We start from the raw sequence: 18,643 nt of genomic DNA on the forward strand, positions 1-18,643 counted from the left end.
GTGCCAAATTAAATAGATGGGTCTGTGTATTCTAGTGTCGTGTAATATATACTCATGCAAATATCAAACATAAGAGTTACTCTATGAATATTATAGCATGGATGATCCATATAAATACGATTTTAAACACTTTAAACAACTAGCTTTGACAGTTTCACACTCACATAATAGGGTTTATTTATAATTTAATTTTCTTTCAGACAAAACAAGGTGCACAAGTGATGATCCCTTGGTTAAAAGAAATTATAAGTTTCGTGCTCATTTCATTTAAAATTAGTGACATGACCACTTATCCAAATACGTTAGATAAAACTTCTAAAAATGCAAATATCTCGAAAGCAACATAATTTTATTTAGTCTTAGGGGGTATAGTATTAAAATATATAATTAGCTTTAGACAAGGATTGATATTTACAATTATATCTATTATTTTTTTAATTAAAGATCTGAGTAAAAATTGGAGGTCAAACTATTCAATTATTTAATATTATTGTTATTACAATAAAAAATTTATTATATTCAGATTTCGAACTCATGGCCTCTTATATAGTATTAGAGATCATGTGTCTTAGACTGTGCTCCACAACATCAGCATAAAGAGGAAAGGAAAGGAAGAGAAAGAAAGGCATGCTGCTCCCTTCCTCGTACACTCCGAATTAGAGGTACGAATTTAATAAGTTTGTGAAGGACATTCTCCTCACTATAGTAGCGCATTCTTTTTTTTTCCTCTCCGATTATTTTCTTTTAGAACGGATGAATGGCACGACAACCCGAACATACTGGCCGTTTCCCTTCGTTTCTTTTAATGAAAGATTTTTCCTTTTATCTGGAGCACAATCTTAGCCACTAGATAAAAATTTAGTTCTTCTTTTGAATTAAAGATTAACTCAAGTAAATATTATATAAGTCAAGAAGGTAGATAAGTAAAGACATTAATACAAATCTAAAAGGTTAACCAATCTAATATTGTATCTAATTACCACTGCAATTCATTCTTGCAAAATCAATAAACTCGAACTAATTTCTCCAAAAAAGAAAGCCCCGATTAAATTGTCAACTTTGGTGGATATAATAAAGAAAAGAAGGGCATATACATAAAAGAGCCAAAGATAAACAATAAATTAAGCGATCAGCATTAAAAAAGGGAACACAAAAAGTAGCGCAAAGGCCCGGCACTTTTCTCTCAGCGATCAACAACGGCGCTGTAACCACTCGCCTCTGCTCCCGGGCTCCTCCATCACTTCACCAGGCCGACTTATCTCCGATCAATAGAAGGAGATCTACAGATTGAATAGATAGTATAGAATATAGATAGATAGAGCAAGTAAGAAAAAGACTAAAATTCTGATGGGGTGCACCCAGTCGAAGATCGACCAAGATGAGGCGATCTCGCGGTGCAAGGAGCGGAAATACTTTCTCGCTTGCGCTGTCTCTAAACGGAACGCCTTCGCTGCCGCGCACTCCTCCTACGCCGTGTCCCTGAAGAACACCGGCGCCGCTCTTTCCGACTACGCCCACACTGAGATCCCCCTTTCTTCCTCGTCAGCCTCTAACCCTGCCTCCTCCCCTGGCGTGAACTCGAACTCAGTTGTGCCCAATTTGCAACCGCCGATGGAGACCCTACCGCCTCCTCCGCCCCCCCCAGCGGATATACCACCGCTTCAAAGATCAGTTAGTATGCCGGATATACCCCTGCCTCAGCCGTTGAAGAAACCGCTGCCCCAGCCCCAGGCTTCCATTCGAGAGGAGGATGAGGAAGCAGACGATGAGGAGGAGGAAGAAGAGGAAGATGAAGATGAAGAAGAGGAAGAGGAAGAGGAAGAGGAAGAGGAAGAGGAAGAGGTACAAAGCATTTCCTCCAACTTTAGAAAATAGGAGTTGTTTTAATTTTTTTTTTTTATAGAAATTAGGTTCAGCAGTGTAGGGTTTTTGAATTGTTAATAAGTGAAGAAATGATGGTGGTGATTGTAGTTATTACTTGATAGTGTTATGTGGCTGCTTGCTGTTCCTGATTAGCACCAAAGCAAGGATTTTCACTGTTTGCGGGGATTACTTGCGCTTTTTAGGAGTGTGGACTAGCATTTTTAATTGTGGAATTCAGGTTCTGTGACTTTGTTCCCAAATACTCCAGTAACGACTCTGCACTGTACTATGTGCATAAACTGCAGACTTAAAACCATAGCAGTAGTTGAGTCTGTATCCTATACCCTACTATTCCAAATTGGACCATCCGATTTAAAAAGAACTGACCGGTCAACCTGATTTGGAATTCAGGGACTATTTCTATGAATCTGTTCCTTTCGTTTCAATCGTACAACACGATTTGAAATAGTAGGCCCTACTTTTCTAACAAGAAACTCGCAGTAGTTAGGACTTAGGAGTCACCAATTAAGAGAAGGACCAGATTTCTATTGTTACATATATCATCTCTAATTGCACTTTTTTATCCCACATTACATTGAGTTCATTGCCATCTATGCTTGGCATCACTGCAGTACTTTTCTTTTTTGCAAATTGTAGGATGGTTTGGGGTGCCCCCTTTTTTTGGCAGTACTTGTCGGGCTAATCAGAACTCAACCTAATACTTGCCGAGGGCATTTCTTTTACTACTTGATTTAGTGCAACATCAGTGAATCTAATTAGTAACAAAAACAAACAAAGGTTTACACCATTTTATAATTTAACAGGAGCAAACCTTGTCGAAGTCCAGAAATCATCACCACCACCAACCCCTCCGAAGAAGTGAGCCCATCTCGACAGTCACCATTACATCCTCCCCACCTCGGCCTCCTCCTTCCATAGCAGTGCAGCTTCAACCTTCAAAACCTTCAAAACCTTCAAAACCTTCAAAACCAATTGAACCCTCGATCCCCACCTCAGACCCACCTCCACCAATGGACAACTCACGTGAGGGTGGTTGGGATTACTTCATCTTTGGGCCTCCTGATGCAATCAATCCTTCTATCCTTAGCCAGCCTGAAGAGCCTTCCTGGCAGGAATCGTCGAAACCTGTAATAATTGAAGAAGAGAAAATCGAAAGGTCGCCTCCCCCTCCACCTAAAGTCGTGCCAAAGGTGGTAGAAATGCCAGTTGAACCTCCTCCAAAGCCACCCAAGCAAGTGAAGAAGGCAAAGCCTAGCACTGCTAGCAGCAGTGGCAGCAACAGTGGTGGTGGGGGGTCAGTTCACCAGCATACCGTATCTGCTAGTGCTGCGCCCATGTCAGTTGATTCTTCTAAAAAAGGGAGGATCGTGACAGTACCAGGGTCCACCATTAGTCCTTTAAATCTGTTGAAGGCGATTGACCACCTGGATGATCAATTCCTGAAAGCTTATGAGAGTGCGGGAGATGTGAGCAAGATGCTTGAGGCTACAAGGATGCATTATCACTCCAACTTTGCTGGCAGTCGAGGTGAGGATCTCTTCTTTAAGGTCCAAGTGGCAATGGCTATGGTTCTTGCAAATAACAAACTACAGTTTACCCTTTTTTGGCAGTCACTGCATATAATCCTTAATGTTTCGCTTGTACAACAGAAACTGACATTTTAGTGACTTATCGGAAAGAATGCAAGGCAAGTGGAAAATAACTGCATTTCTCCCGATTTGATTTAAATTGACTTGATTAGAGAGGTTCATAACATGAAACATCTAAACATACAGTTGAAGTAGGGGCAAACATTATCAACGTACAAGATAAATATTATTTTCCATCACAGAACGTAATACTCTTTGGTTTTATCTGCATGTATATAGTTGGGAGAGTTTCAAATACAACAGACAATTGCATTAAAAGTATGAGAGGGAGGTATGTAAATCTCTTTGTTGTTTAATTTTTCAGGGCACATTAATCACTCTGATAAAATTATGCGAGTTATCACTTGGAATCGGTCATTTAAAGGGTTACCTCAACAAGATGACATGGATGACAAAATTGAAATTGATGAACCAGAGACGCATGCCGTGATATTGGATAAACTGCTTGCTTGGGAGAAAAAATTGTACGAGGAAGTGAAGGTATAAATAATACACTGATTACTTTTACATGCATTTTTTATTTATTTTTTATTTTTATTTCGTTAAATAATGGTCTTGGGACTGCTATCCAAAGAAATGTGTTTCATCTTTTGGACCGGAGCAAGTTATTCAAACCTTGGTCTTGCTGATATTTTCTGCCCAAAAGGGAAGAAGGGACACGGACAGTATAGGAAAAGACAAAAACAACAATGGAAGGCAGTATTAATTGCTTAAAAAAAATAACTAGTCAGTGCCGATGCAGTGCCAACTTGACTTGTACTGATTTTGATTGTGGCTTTTGCATACAAGTACTGCTGAATAGTTGTCCTTGGTTTGTAGGTCCTTTTCTGTCCTTATTTGTTACTTAAATTTTGATAACAACTTATTTTTTTATTATTCTATAATACTTGTTGCTGTACCAAATTAACTATTTCAGGCAGGAGAGGTCATGAAAATTGAGTACCAAGGAAAGGTGGCACTTTTGAACAAGCAAAAGAAAAGAGGCGGCAGACCTGAAGTACTTGAGAAGACTAAGGCAGCAGTCGGCCATTTGCACACAAGATACATAGTTGACATGCAATCTATGGACTCAACCGTGTCCGAAATAAGCCATCTCAGAGATGACCTCCTCTATCCAAAGCTCGTAGAGCTTGTGAATGGGTATGTTCCTGATTCTGATTTTCGCATAGAAGCACTTCCAAATTTGGTATTTGCATATCCGGCTCTATAATATCATCCTAGTTTGTCTGCTGTCATACTGCTTCATTTGCATGTTGTGTATTTAAGCTTGCAAATCTGGTGTACCTCTATAACTGCAATATTGTGTCAGTTCTATCTTGATGATTTCTGTTTAATAATCAAAATAAACTCTCTCTTTTTATCCATTTGCACCGAGTCTTGTACCAACTGATAATTAAATGTAGCTCGGTGATATTTTATTTGGTGCCTACTTAACTAGTAAAATATTGCTATTTCATTATTATTTTTCTATGTATATTGTATGTATTTTGTAGTAATATTAGTCAAGATACTACGTAGCATGAGAATAATTTTATGTAGTGTATAATTCAAGACAAAAGAGGTCATGTTGACCTCATTTTCAAATCTGCTAGGATGGTTGATATATTCTTGTCATCCCTTTTCAGTCTTCGTCGGTAGATTAATTGTTTACTTTCTTTCTATGACATAATAATCATAATTTCCTGGCAACAGGATGGCAAGGATGTGGCAATCAATGCACGATCACCACAGAATACAATATAAGACCATCCTTGATAACCGTGCGCCATATGAAATCCCTCTACCTCCTAAAGAAACCACTGAGGAACACTTTAAGCAGACATCTCAGCTCCACATCACGGCAAAAGAGCTGCACTTGCAACTTGGAAATCTGATAGACAACCAGAAGGAGTACGTCAAGAACCTGAATGAATGGGTGAGATTAAGCATAATACCAATCGAGAGCAGCTTGAAGGAGAAAGTCTCGTCCCCACCAAGGGCACCGGAGACCCCAATCAAGTACTTGTTGCACGCATGGAATGATCATATTAGCAAGTTGCCCCTTGAGCTAGCAAAAACCGCGATCTTGAGTTTTTCTGAGGTCGTCAATACAATTCTTGTATTGCAGCGGGATGAGCTCACTGCAAAGAGGAGATGTGAACATACATTCAGGTATCTCTTGGCTTTTGTATTCCATAGCAAACCTTGTTCTATATAAAAGATAGAAACAGGGGTGCAAATTTTGAATGGTGGGAATGGTTTGGTGAGCAAACTTTATTTGATATAAAAGCGGGACTACCTGAGAATGCCTGGAGGCGGACACCTGAACTCAATTTGTCTTGCATCTGAATGACCTGAAACCTTAAAAGTGATCCAAACTCGAGATGGTCTGAATTCGTTCTGATTGGAACTTGCGATAACTGTGACCTAAAATGACCTAACTCAAAACAAACTGGTCTTAAACCGACTTTGACCCAATCCAGAACCGGACAACCCAAAATCTGACCTGACCTGACCCGAGACAAATTTAATACCAAAAATGATCTGAAGCCTGACGACCCAAAACCCGGGAATGATCCAAAGCGTGACCACCCGACCGACCCAACTCATGATGACTTGAGTCATGACAACTGGCTGATTGCTTCCTCTAGGTTAAACTGCCAAAAACTTGATTTTTAATTCGAAACAGACTGGAAAGATTTCAGCTCATGACTAGTTCGTCATGGAGGAGAAAATAACTACCCTCTCCCAGTTGCTATATAAGCAACTGAACCCACTTGAGTTTGTTGCACCATGTTGAGGTTGCCCTTGTGATTTTCTGTGGCAGGAACTGGTTGGATTCACATTGTCTTGCATATCCGCCAGCCCGTATCCCTTCAGTTTTTAATTTGAATATTATGACAAGCCACCAGCTGTGTATGGTATGCATCGTTTGTGAATTGTATACGTATCAGTATTGGATAGGTATCAGATACAGGTGTGAGGTCTTTTGTGCGCAGCTGTGCAGCATAGTACCATACAGAACATACAAAATGTGATCGACATTTTTGTCTATATGATTTACCAATTATCATTCTTTATGCATGCCTTCTTTACATTGGTAGAATGTGTAGTAATTTGAGATTTTTTGAAAACAATTGGTGAGGAAAGCTGGAAAGGTTCAGGTGATATATCCAGATTGTATAGTTGATGCATGATTACTGGTTGCCTTCTTTTCTAGGGTTTACAATGAAAGTTCCCTTTATATTTTCTTTTGTACCCTAACTTACAGGGAGCTTGAGAGGAGGAGGAGACAGTTTGATGACTGGTACCGCAAGTACATGGAGAAAAGGGCATCTCTAGCTGAGGCAACAGGTGCTGAAGTGGGCGAGAACCAAGCCCAAGATCCAATAGTGGAGAGAAAGATCCAAGTAGAGCAATTAGAGATCAGACTTAAAGAGGAAGAAGACAATCACCGAAGACTCTGCAAACAAGTTAGAGAGAAATCGGTTGCAAGCCTTCGGACCCACTTGCCAGAGCTCTTTCGGTCCTTGTTAGAGTTTGCCTCTGCCGCCTCAGGGATGTATAGGAGCCTCTCCTCCAATTCACAGAGCAGAATTGAGGTTTTGGATTAGTTACTAGTGTCGTTTGTATTTATATTTCTTTATTCTTTGCCATTTTGTAAGTTTTATATAAAGATGTTATGTGCATCCGGTTTACTGATGTTGGTGTTAATAATAGAATTAGGTGCACTTACGACTCGACCAATTCCTGCAAAGATATGTCCGTTTGATCTGATGCAGTAGTGCATTGTAATATAGGAACAATACTTGCTACTGATATTTAGATCATTATAGTAATTTTTTCAGAACTTTGTGTGGTTATATCGTTTTTTATTTATTACGTGATGTCATTACAGAGAATATCTAGTCGTGTAAATTTTGACATTCAGAGCATGTAATTGAAAACATTAAGTCTAAGCTAATTCTCGTACGATGCATTAGAATGATAATATTTATCTATTATATTGGGTGATGCAATTGATATGCGAAGATGGGTCATATTGGATGTATTATGACCGTTGTGTTTTGCAAAGGGGGCATATTTCAGTTTTATTTGGAATATTGATCGGTAAGAGAAAGTTTAATGTTAGTTTATTGGCGTTAGTGCATAACCTCCCCTCCCTTCCTCTACTCTCCATCCAAACAAGGTGTAAGGCGTTGGATGTTGTACTTGTATGATGTATCGTATAAAGTTATAAACATGTGAAATAATACAAACAATATAGAATGATTCTCTTTTTTGGCCGCAATATATGTTTCTGGCAATCATTATATAGATTGATTTCTTGTAATCAGCGCAAAGTAGATATATGGTCTTGCTTGTTGTAAATATGGCCTCCAACATAAAAAGAGAAAAGTTCGAGTGAAGCCATGTGCAAGAACCAGGAACATTATTTTGTCTTTTCACAAAGATAATATTTACAGCAGTCTCAAGTGTGTTGAACAGTTATATATATTTATATATACATCCAGATCACAGGATCTGTATACACAATTGAAAGTCAATCCAGACAGGAAATTCCAAATGACAAGCGTGCTAAAAGAATAGGCACGGGCACAACTACAACCATGCACTGGCAATTGCAAGTCCCACACACACATTTCAAACACAGATGGTCACATATATTATATTATGTTTTAGCTATAAACTGTACAATAGTAATCTTAACCGTCACCATATCAATATATCTCCCAGTCTTCATCATCTGAAGAAGCCTTTGGGTTTTCTCCATCAGTCTCCAAAACCTGATTTTGAGGCAAGTCCTCTTCTTTCTTGTGTTCTTTGATTTTTAGGTAATCATTTCTAAAAATAGAAGTAGCTCCATCAAAAATTCTGCTTTCATTATCTTCCAAGAAAGTTGAAGAGGCCAAACTGCATGGGGGTGCCAGTAGGACTGGAGTATCAAATGCCAAATTGTCTGGCACTGATGTGTTGGCCACGGCTGTGTTGAGCTCTTTGTATTTGTTTACTTGTTCTTTGAGTGTAATTACTTCCTCCTTAATGGTGGATATTTCTCCTCTGGAAAAAAATGAATTATGAATTACAAGTATATCTTTTTTATTAGATGCTGAATTGATTTGAACTCTGAAGTATGCTAATTGAGCAATATACAATTTAAATAATTCTTTTTGGGGAAAAAAAAAACATCCAACCCTTACTGTAATAATCTTTGAGCTAAAAGGGAAAAAAGCAAACCCAATTAGATACCTTTACAAACAAGCTCTGTGGTTCGGTAAGCTTTAAGAACCCAGTGATAATAGTTTCTCTGATGTTACTTTGAACTATGGAGATGTCTGTATCTAACATTTACAACCTTTATGTATATAAATATAACTTACTGAAGGACGTCAACCTTGCGGCCACATTCCAATAATAACTCCCTTAGCTGCAATTTCAAAGTTAAGCTGGTCTGTATTAGTACATTTTATTACTATGAAGAACCTCGTATTAAATCACATGTAGTCTCAAAAGGACTAAGGAATTCTTTCATGATAAAACTAACCATAGAATTTTCCTCTGCTTCGTTCTTAAGCACCAACGATTCTTTCTTCATCTCCTCCAAGGTGCTCTCTTTCTCTGCACGGATCTTAAGGTATTTCTCTTCCTTTTCAGCTATCACCTTTTGAGCCCCTGCATTCTCTTCCCTTGCAATTACAAGCTGTGCATCCAGTGTGTCATTTATCTGTACAAGCGCATGCTGCGAATTATCAGTAAACACAAAAAATACATGATAGGTATGGTATGACTGACACAGGTTTAGGTGGCAAAAACCTGACCTCATCCAGATACCCATGGACATGACTTTCTTTCTTTTTTGTTTGGGAAAAAAGTTGATTAACCCGAATATACCTGATCATTTAGATATGATTTCTAGCACATTTATGAACACTGGTATTGGAAGCATATGATTCTAGCATATTTGATCATTTTATACTTTTACCTCATTAACAATAGATTCATATTCATCCTTCTCAGAAGACAAATTGAGGAGCCGGGAATGTAGCTCTTCAGCTTCTCTTGCCAAGAGAGATTTCTCCTCCTTAACTTGTCTAGCATGCTGATACATAACTTGGTTAGATTACATAACTCAATAAATAGGAACTAGTTACATGAAGATGAAAAAATGGACCTCCAAGAACTCATTAAACTTGTCTTCTCCCCTATTTAATGGAAAAGGGGAGGGGGTTTGTTAGAAATAAGTATTTTCTGTGTCAATAGGACCTCTATATATAACTAAAACCAAAATAAAAAGTAACATATCCAATAAAGTATTCACAAATCATGAGGCAGGAAAAGACAGGAAAAATAGCTGAGGTTTGAAAATATACCTCATCGTTAGTTTCCTTTGCAGTCTTAATCATGTTGTCTAATCCCTCGACCATTTCAATTAACTTCTCATCTGCCTTTGCAGCTTCTTCCCTGGAGAGTTTTGCATTTTCTTGTTGCAATTCCACCTCTTTTATTTTAGAAATTGTTGCTTGCATAGCAGAAGATAATATTTCCTGCATAGGGCTCCAGATATAATATGAGAAATTTCAAGGGAACAAAAAGCAACTAGGTTAAACGACAATTTCTTTCTCCATATTGGAACAATGATGAACTAAGAAAAAGTTTTACTATGCCGTAATTCAAATACAACAGTAAAACAGGTAATAGGATACCTTGCTCTTTGTCACGTGATCAATCAATTCATCAATAGCCTCAAATTCAGATTTACTCTTGGATACTTTTGCCTCTCCTTCAGAATGTGTCTCTTCATCAGGAATTATTGGCACATCAGATGTGACACTTTCCTCAAAAGTCTCTTTCAGCAATAGAGGTACCTTTTCTTCGCTAACTTTTGCTGAAACCTCATCTTTCTTTTCTGATTTTGGCTCCTCATTTTCATACATTGAACAGCTTTTGTAACCAGTATCAGCCATTGCATAATCCATTACATTTGGATCGATATCAGTAGTTGAATTCGTCATCGAATCAGAATTTAAGGCCGCATAGTTGTTCAGGGGCTGATACGGCAGTTCACTGTAGTCCTCCAACTGAATTAAATCCTTAGTTGCATCGTAATTAGCCGAATTTACACTGACATTAAAGGTATTTTCATGTGGGTATAAGTTTGACCCGTACTGAGAATTTGAGCTTTCAGCATATGTACTTTTCTCCATAGATTGCTTCATGGAGGATGCTGTTGATGATAATGATGATTCCGATGATGACAAAGATGATAGTTGAGCTACATAACTTGAAGATGGGACATCCTCAAGAAACGGGTTATAATTTTCAATTGTCGGGTATGGTAGAAAACCCATCTGATTTACCGAGGAACTGCCCTTCCCTTCAGTTTCAACTGAAAATTTGCAAGCATAGTTAAGTTCTAGCTTTTTAAAAAAGCAAAAGAAATATGCTTACATGTATTGGTTTGTCCAAAAGGATATATGAAACTAAGATAATTTAGAAATTGCCTAATCTGCTTCGGTATTTGGCTGGTTGTACAACAGAAGCCTAACTAAGTAAAAGTGATTTTAGTACTATACCAATGCAGTATTTACCAAATAGAATAAACAAACAGATAGATGCAATTCTTTTGACTCAAATAATATCAATAAGTACTTACAAGTAGGATAAGTCTGGTCCACGTCGTCAAATTTAGGAGGAAGGGGGTAATATGTCTCAGTGGGCTTACTTTCGCTGACAACTGGCAGGACGTCAGAAAGCACAAATTCAACAGCTGAGTTGATGTCTGATGAATATTTACTGGCTACTGCCTTCAGTATGCGAAGATCAACCTACATTAAATTTATAAATATTTGGAAAATTATAGCATTTCATAAATTCAATCACAACTCACAATCAAACCATGGCTAAAAAGGGGAAATTGAAATTCTTGAAAATATCACATAAGGGTTTACCATAAGAAAATATCAGCTTATGCAACAGTTTGTTGGTTAACGATTCTACTTTTTTCATAAGCCCTGTATTGCTCTAAAATGATTTTAAATTTAAACCGTGGGTCAAATTCCATGGTAAAACCAACTCCAGTACCAAGTATTATCAACGGAGCTTCTAAATTCAAGCACCAGGTGTTGTGACCTGATCTATCTCAAACGTCCTCACTCGTTGATTATAACTTGCTAAATTGCTACTAAATTTTCAATTAAACCCTTAAATTCAAGCACCAGGTGTTGTGACCTGATCTATCTCAAACGTCCTCACTTGTTCATTATAACTTGCTAAATTGCTACTAAATTTTCAATTAAACCCTTAAATTCAAGCACCAGGTGTTGTGTCCTGATCTATCTCAAACATCCTCACTTGTTGATTATAACTTCCTAAATTGCTACTAAATTTTCAATTAAACCCAATAATTTGTAGCCCTCGAGTACTTAAGGGTTCGCCTGATTTTTTTTTTGTCAAAACATCAGTAGTGGTCAATCTAACCAAATCGATTAATTGTAAAGAAAAAAATGCGATAAACTCTACCTGAGGGAACACATCTTGAAGAGCGTAAAACACAGTCTTGAATGCCATGATTAAACTCTAAAATCTCTACTAATTTCCGGTTGTCAAATCGCGGTTGCTTGGTTTATCTTCTATCTGAGCTAAGAGCCACGGATTAGAGGAGAAAAGAAAGGACAAAAGAGAGAAGAGAAAGCGAAGGGGCAGGGGAAGGGGCAGGGGAAGGGGCGTTGAGTCTTTTTGAGCAAGTAATACGCAATAATAAAGAGGAAAATTGGAAAATGGAGCACTAATTGGTTGGTCTGATTGATGGAGAAATTTCTATTTCTCTTTCAAAGGGTATTACCGAGTCAGTGATAAATTGGGCCTCTATTAGAAATCTGTCGGTGACGACGTACATGTGGGCCATGCTTGAAACAATCCAATCCAGTATCAACATTTGCAGGGTTGATAGCTATCGGTGGAGTCGACTGACTTTTTACATACTGTAAACTATTTGCACGCCTTAAAACACACGTACACGTTTGTTTATTATTTAATATGTTTATTATAGTATTAGTAGACGGTATTAAACTATTAATCCATATCTATCTATTTCAATTAAAACATTTATGTTAATAGTTATCATAACAAACTTAACATATTTCCGACATTTTAAAAAAATACTCAATTAACAAAATATTTTAATAATAATAATCAGGTTTTAAACATAATTTTAAAAGTACTCAAACCATAGATTTTTTTCACGGTTTCGAATTTTAATTAGAAACCGCAGAAAAAATTCACGGTTCCAACTTTTTTTTTTTTGCAAAACAGAATTTTTTTATTTTTTTTGTATTGAAATATTAGAAATGTTGAATATATTTCTTTGAAAATAGATGAAATACAATATAATTTGATTTATTAGAAAGATTGCAATAAATAACTTGGATCAATATTTTTTTAGGCCGGATTTTTCGCGGATATAAGAAAAAATTATATATTTCTTTATGTGTTATTGTAAAAAAAAAAATACTTGGATTCTGAGTTATTGATCCTGATTCAAAAGTCACTTTCGAAGGATTTCATGATGCAGCAAGGCGATAAAATTAAATTTTTTAATCCCTTTTCAAGCATCTATGGATCTACTTTATTATGCTAATTCTATTAAAGCAATTCATATGTATGAATAATTATCTACTCATTCATCTATTACAGATCTATCTACAAAAGAGATTTGGATATACCTTTACCAAATGTCAATTTGTTAAATAGAGAGAAGTCGTATTCTCTTCTAGATCTCTTGGATACCTTCGTTTGTCGAAATGGCCTCCCAGAATGTCTTGCACCAATTTGAGACTTCAAAGTAGAAGCCCTTCACGGTATCCACCAAGAAATTAATTAGAAACTGAAGTTTCCTCTTGCTATAGAGTACTATTTCAGTTGCTCCTTAATCCTTATACTCCAATGGAAGATCTTGAGTTTATGGTTTGTGGTTTCTCAATACACGAGAGATCAAAACGGGAGAAAGAGAGTGTATGGGCAGAATTTTACTCTCTAAATCAAAACATATATCTTCTAGTCAGTGGAGACCCCTTTAAATAACCTATATGCAGTTCCCACGTCCTAGAAGTTATTCACATGGTTCCCTTTCAGCCAAAAATAGTTATCCTAAAAAAACTGCTTTCTGGGCAGTTGTTCCGGCCTCGTTTCAGCCAGGAACTATCTATTTCGGCTCTGGTCGAACACACTGTATTTATGCACTTTGGTTTTGCCCAGGAACTATTTTGTGTTTTGTTTAGGAACTGTGGTAAAAATTCAGAACTCTTTACTACCCACAAAAACTCTCTTTTGCAGCCCATAAAGATTTTTCCCGCTTGATCTTTTCAAATATTTGGATTGCATTAAACATTTAATTAAATCCAAAATATCTCATAATTATTCTTATAATTATTTATCTCATGTTTTAAGTAGAGAAATTCATTTATTTGCCATGTCATACATGTCAAATAAATCTAGGAGCTAGCCTTTCAAATTAATTCCTTATTGGTGTGACCCTGTGGCATCGATATCATGTTGGCAATGGTATAAAATATTTTATTACCATAAACTATAAGCGGTACTAGCTATACATTATAGTTATCCAAATGACACAGATGTAAAGTATCCTTTTACAATACACGATCCCTTAAAGTAATGTTATAATTAACATCACTTGTGTCTATTCCTTGCCACATGATATTATGAATATTGTACAAAGTCGGACTGTGTCATCTTTGTATTATATATTTGTTTCTTAGTCTCTTTAAGTAAATTATAAATATATAACTACACTTCAATTATATTGCATGCATTATAATTATACTTTACCAAGGGGCCCATAAAAATATCATCACTCATTATAAATGATGGTCAATGATACTATTGACATATAACTTTCTCCCACACAAGTTATATATAAGAAACTAATATTTTTATCACAACTTATGACAAGTAGCTTTTAATACTAATTACATTATATACTTCTCATGTGAAAAAGTAATACATCTCATATCTTAGAATTCTGAGACACAAGGAAAACATTAATGACAGTAACATAATCCATATATTAGTGTTCTATGGTATATTAGTGTTCCATGCTAATAACCAAATTTGTGAACATTTTAGAGATTTATGTTTGTTATCATTTAGAGTTCTATGGTTCAAGATCAAGAGCATCTTTTTGAACACTTCTAAAGATAAACATAAATTTAATGGAACAAAATGCATGTAGTATCTAATTCATAAACATAACATGTAAAAGTAATCAATATAAGATAACTTTTAGAACACATATTTAACAACTTCTAGGTAATTTAGAAAATATTGTCATCTTGTACATTTATTCCTTTTGAATAACAATCATTAAATAACTTAAAGTTTTTGTTTTTTTTTCAAAAATAGATACAACTTTTTAGAAATTAAATGTACTAGAAGGATGACAATATTTTCTGTATTACCTAGAAGTGACTTTTGAACCGGGATCAATAACTCAGAATCCAAGTATTTTTTTTTTCCAATAACACATAACGAAATATATTAATTTTTCTTACAGTCGCGAAAAATCCGACCGGAAAAATGTTGATCCGGGTTATTTGTTATAGTCTTTCTAATAAATCAAATTATATTGTATTCCATCTATTTTCAAAGAAATATATTCAACATTTCTAATATTTCAATACAAAAAATAAAAAAAATTTGTTTTGCAAAAAAAAAAAAAGTTGGAGCCGTGAACTTTTTTCCACGGGTACTTTTAAAATTCTATCTAAATCCTGGTTATTATTATTAAAATATTTTGTTAATTAGGTATTTTTAAAAATGTCGGAACATATTTTGATTGTTGTCAACAGTATTTATCTTTTAAATTTATTTTCCAAATATTTTAAAGAGGAGGGTTAAAATGCCTCCATTTTTTATGTCTCCATCATGCATCTATTTTTAAAACGTTAATAACTCAAAATTTATTATAAACGTCAAAACAAAAGAGTTAGATGTGATCTATGTTTTTTTCTCTACATGCTCATAAAAAATTATCACATTTCGGTTTTGTTTATATGTGAATCAATAAGTTGAAAAATCAATGTCTAGAAATCATCCACATTAGTACGTTTTTACAAGTTCTTGATGACAATCAAAACAAAATTGAAATGTCATAAATTTTTACATGTGCATAGACAAAATGATGTAGATCATATCCAACGGTTTTATTTTGATTTTCAAGTTTTAAATTTTGAATTATTAAAATTTTTAAAAATGAAAGTATGATGGAGTCACAAAAAATGGAGGCATTTGAACCCTCCTCTATTTTAAAATATATGTTTTATTATTGCTCAGTACATACTTGAGTATTACACCAATGAATATGACTATTACAATCAATACACGCTTGTTCAGATTTAAAAAAAAACTTGAAAAAAATAGTTAAAAGTTATTAGAAAATAAACAAATTGAACAGCATAATAACATGTCTAATAACCACTCCCTAGATGCATTTATGTCATAATTAAAATAGACAAGTATACATCAATATTTATAAGTATTTATAGTTGCTTGAAAAAAGTTGAAGAATGTATTTATTGAATGAGTTAGTAATAATCCAGTTGTGCTTTTTAAGTTTCTCTAAATTTCATAAAAATATACACTTTGCTATTGTTGAATGCACTCTTAAGTAAATATATCAATGCACACTTGGTTATTGTGTCAATAAACGCTTGTTTATGGATTAAAAAACAATTAAAAATTGTTTATTAAGTGAGAGATTAGAGGCTATATATAATATTAATATCCTTCTAGAAAATGCTATCGTTTTCCATTATTGGGATTTTGACGCTTTCAAAATTTCTTCTTCACATTTTTTTTTTCTGTATCTTTATATATAAGGGCAAGATTCGGAATTTTACTATTTTAATACTTCCTTTAATCATTGAATAGCATAAGAGATTAAGAGAGGATGAGTTTAGTCTTATTTATATTTAGGCCTGATATTCCAGAGGTGCTAATTTCTTTTTAAAAGCTTTGCGAAAGTTGCGAAGTTGTAAGTGGAACTTGAATTCTTGATCCATTTAAAAAACAAATCATGTCTCTACTTAAAATATACTTTTTACGCTTGTTAATTGTTATCTTGAGATATTGTTTTTTTAATTATATAATTACTTTTTAGTGTGTATTTCTTTTTATAATGAGAAGTTAATCAAGTTATATCTCAAACGAAATTCACACAACCGGATGAGGAAAAATACAAGCTTTTTTTTTTTTTTTTTTGGGTATAGTTTTAAATAGCAACGAGATAGCTAAGATAAATCTGTTTTATCGAGTTTTGGAACCTTAACTTTAAAATGCTATGAGATTTTAGTCAGGAAAAAAAAAATTTGAAAATGCTATGAGATTTTGAGCTAGATTTTGCTGTGTGTTAAAGTGCTTATTTCAGCAGCATATATGTCAGTGTAATAGCATGCAGTCCATTTCATTAAAATATTCTAATTACAAAACAGAAATTCAAATTAATAGCAAGTTTAATCAAATACAGTAAAGGTAATGGACCAATAAAAGATTTGGTATTTGTTAATTAGTTGTATCTATACATAATACATGTACTATTAACAAAATTTAAATTATATTAAGCCTGAAAATGTATTATGAAGATATCATTTATTTATCATTATGATTTGACCGCTTTATTCTCCATAAACTACCACAAAAATTACTAAATTTAAATGACACCTTCATTGCTAAAGAGGTTAATGCTATTTTTTTTTTAACAAACAAAAATATGATTGAGATGTGCACTTGCATCATTGCATGATGAGAAAATACATCCATATTAAACTCTGGACAAGTCTTGGGACTCAAACAAGAAAATCCCAGAGCAAAAAATAGATCATGTTTCATTGTGATACAGAGAATTCAGCCATCAATCATACAAATAAAATACACTTTGGTTTTTCAAGGTTCAAGTCCATGTTTCTTGTTTAGTTTGTAGTTTGTACCATTAAGTGCAGGCCGTGATATGTTACATTGCTTTTTAATTTTTGCTAAATGGATCTCGGTCTCCCAGATACATCATACATCACATTGTTTGTTTCCCATCAATTTTCGATATTCAACAACAAGGGAAGTAGGCCTCGAAAGGCCCAGTATAAATATGGCCCAAAATTGTACCTGAATAATTTCCTAGAATTTCTGAAAAATCACAATTTTAGGAAATCCATAACTATTAGAAACGAGGCCCGCCAAGTCGGGACTACATTACTGCTGCTCTCTTCTGATATGAATTCAGATCCTTTGCAATACCTGACCATAGATCTGAGTGCGTATCCTCTGAGATATCTCATATTTTGCGTGACCTACGTGTCCGGTGCCTACTCGGGGATAGTGCAAGGGTCAGTATTATTTGAGTTTTGAAATTCGTGCAGAACGTATTTGAACGATCGAGGTTTTCCAAAAAGTCATGCAAAATATGAAAGATATCTCAGAGGATGCAAATTCAGATCTGAGTCGTTCGTTTCAATCTGATACGAATCTAAAAAACGGACCCCTATATTTCAAATAAGCACCAAATTGATTTTGGCCCGACCGTGGGTATTCTACGCTGTCAGGTATCACATAAAATACTCACTCTTATAATACATGTATATAGAGCAAAACTAGGGTGCGATGTGCTCACCAAGAGAGATTGGTGAGCACATCTCCAAATGACTACCGGATTGATTCCGAACTACAAATCTAAACCGTTGAAATTCAAGTACTTCGTGAGTGATGCATGTACATAAAATATTTTAAAGTTTCGAATTTATTAAGTACATGGTCAAGCGGTCAAAACAATGATGAAAAATTAATACATAAAACATTTAAAAAAATAATTTATAAAATATTCATTGTTTTGATCGCTTGACAATGTGCAAAATGAATTCGAAATTTTAAAAATTTTGCATGTACATGCATCACTCACGAAGTACTTGAATTTCAACGGTTTAGATTCGTAGTTCGGAGTCAATCTGATAGTCATTTGGAGGTGTGCTTACCAACTCCTCTTGGTGAGCACATCACACCCTAGTTTTGCTCCATGTATATATGTAACTGAAAACTAGCACGCACAAAATAGTGGATCAGCTTGGTTT

The 18,643-nt window shown here is 35.1% G+C and overlaps 2 protein-coding genes across 4 annotated transcripts; one reads left to right on the top strand and one right to left on the bottom strand.

The window, feature by feature from the left end:
• The first annotated feature begins 1,152 nt into the window (after window positions 1-1,152).
• LOC144543868 (protein ALTERED PHOSPHATE STARVATION RESPONSE 1-like) lies at window positions 1,153-7,471 on the top strand. The gene is made up of 6 exons (XM_078292323.1): window positions 1,153-1,842; window positions 2,688-3,411; window positions 3,838-4,013; window positions 4,450-4,673; window positions 5,226-5,684; window positions 6,784-7,471. Exons 1-6 carry the CDS (start codon window positions 1,348-1,350, stop codon window positions 7,124-7,126), a joined length of 2,421 nt encoding a protein of 806 aa, XP_078148449.1. The 5' UTR covers window positions 1,153-1,347; the 3' UTR covers window positions 7,127-7,471.
• Window positions 7,472-7,990: 519 nt separating this feature from the next.
• On the bottom strand, window positions 7,991-12,268 carry LOC144543851 (uncharacterized). Of its 3 annotated transcripts, none has more exons than XM_078292303.1 (8): window positions 12,033-12,268; window positions 11,167-11,338; window positions 10,217-10,899; window positions 9,884-10,057; window positions 9,496-9,612; window positions 9,058-9,237; window positions 8,894-8,940; window positions 7,991-8,573 (listed from the first exon to the last, which is right to left on the bottom strand). In XM_078292303.1, exons 1-8 carry the CDS (start codon window positions 12,078-12,080, stop codon window positions 8,234-8,236), a joined length of 1,761 nt encoding a protein of 586 aa, XP_078148429.1. In that variant the 5' UTR covers window positions 12,081-12,268; the 3' UTR covers window positions 7,991-8,233. The 3 variants fall into 3 exon arrangements, with proteins under 3 accessions (XP_078148429.1, XP_078148420.1, XP_078148438.1); XM_078292294.1 differs by having other exon boundaries at window positions 9,058-9,252; window positions 12,033-12,261; XM_078292312.1 differs by lacking the exon at window positions 9,496-9,612 and having other exon boundaries at window positions 12,033-12,261.
• Window positions 12,269-18,643: the final 6,375 nt, after the last annotated feature.

The sequence above is a fragment of the Carex rostrata genome, chromosome 2 (genome assembly GCF_964058835.1).
Source record: "Carex rostrata chromosome 2, lpCarRost1.2, whole genome shotgun sequence".
NCBI lineage: Eukaryota > Viridiplantae > Streptophyta > Magnoliopsida > Poales > Cyperaceae > Carex > Carex rostrata.

Bases quoted from the DNA above. Each gene is read 5' to 3' on its own strand.
- LOC144543851 (XM_078292294.1), bottom strand. From the start codon at position 12,080: ATGGCATTCAAGACTGTGTTTTACGCTCTTCAAGATGTGTTCCCTCAG. The intron at 10,058-10,216 runs GTATCCTATTAC...AGCCCTATGCAG, and splicing joins ATCACGTGACAAAGAGCAAG to GAAATATTATCTTCTGCTAT. The intron at 9,253-9,495 runs GTAAAAGTATAA...GATAATTCGCAG, and splicing joins ATGAATCTATTGTTAATGAG to CATGCGCTTGTACAGATAAA.
- LOC144543868 (XM_078292323.1), top strand. From the start codon at position 1,348: ATGGGGTGCACCCAGTCGAAGATCGACCAAGATGAGGCGATCTCGCGG. The intron at 3,412-3,837 runs GTGAGGATCTCT...TTAATTTTTCAG, and splicing joins CAACTTTGCTGGCAGTCGAG to GGCACATTAATCACTCTGAT. The intron at 5,685-6,783 runs GTATCTCTTGGC...CCTAACTTACAG, and splicing joins AGATGTGAACATACATTCAG to GGAGCTTGAGAGGAGGAGGA.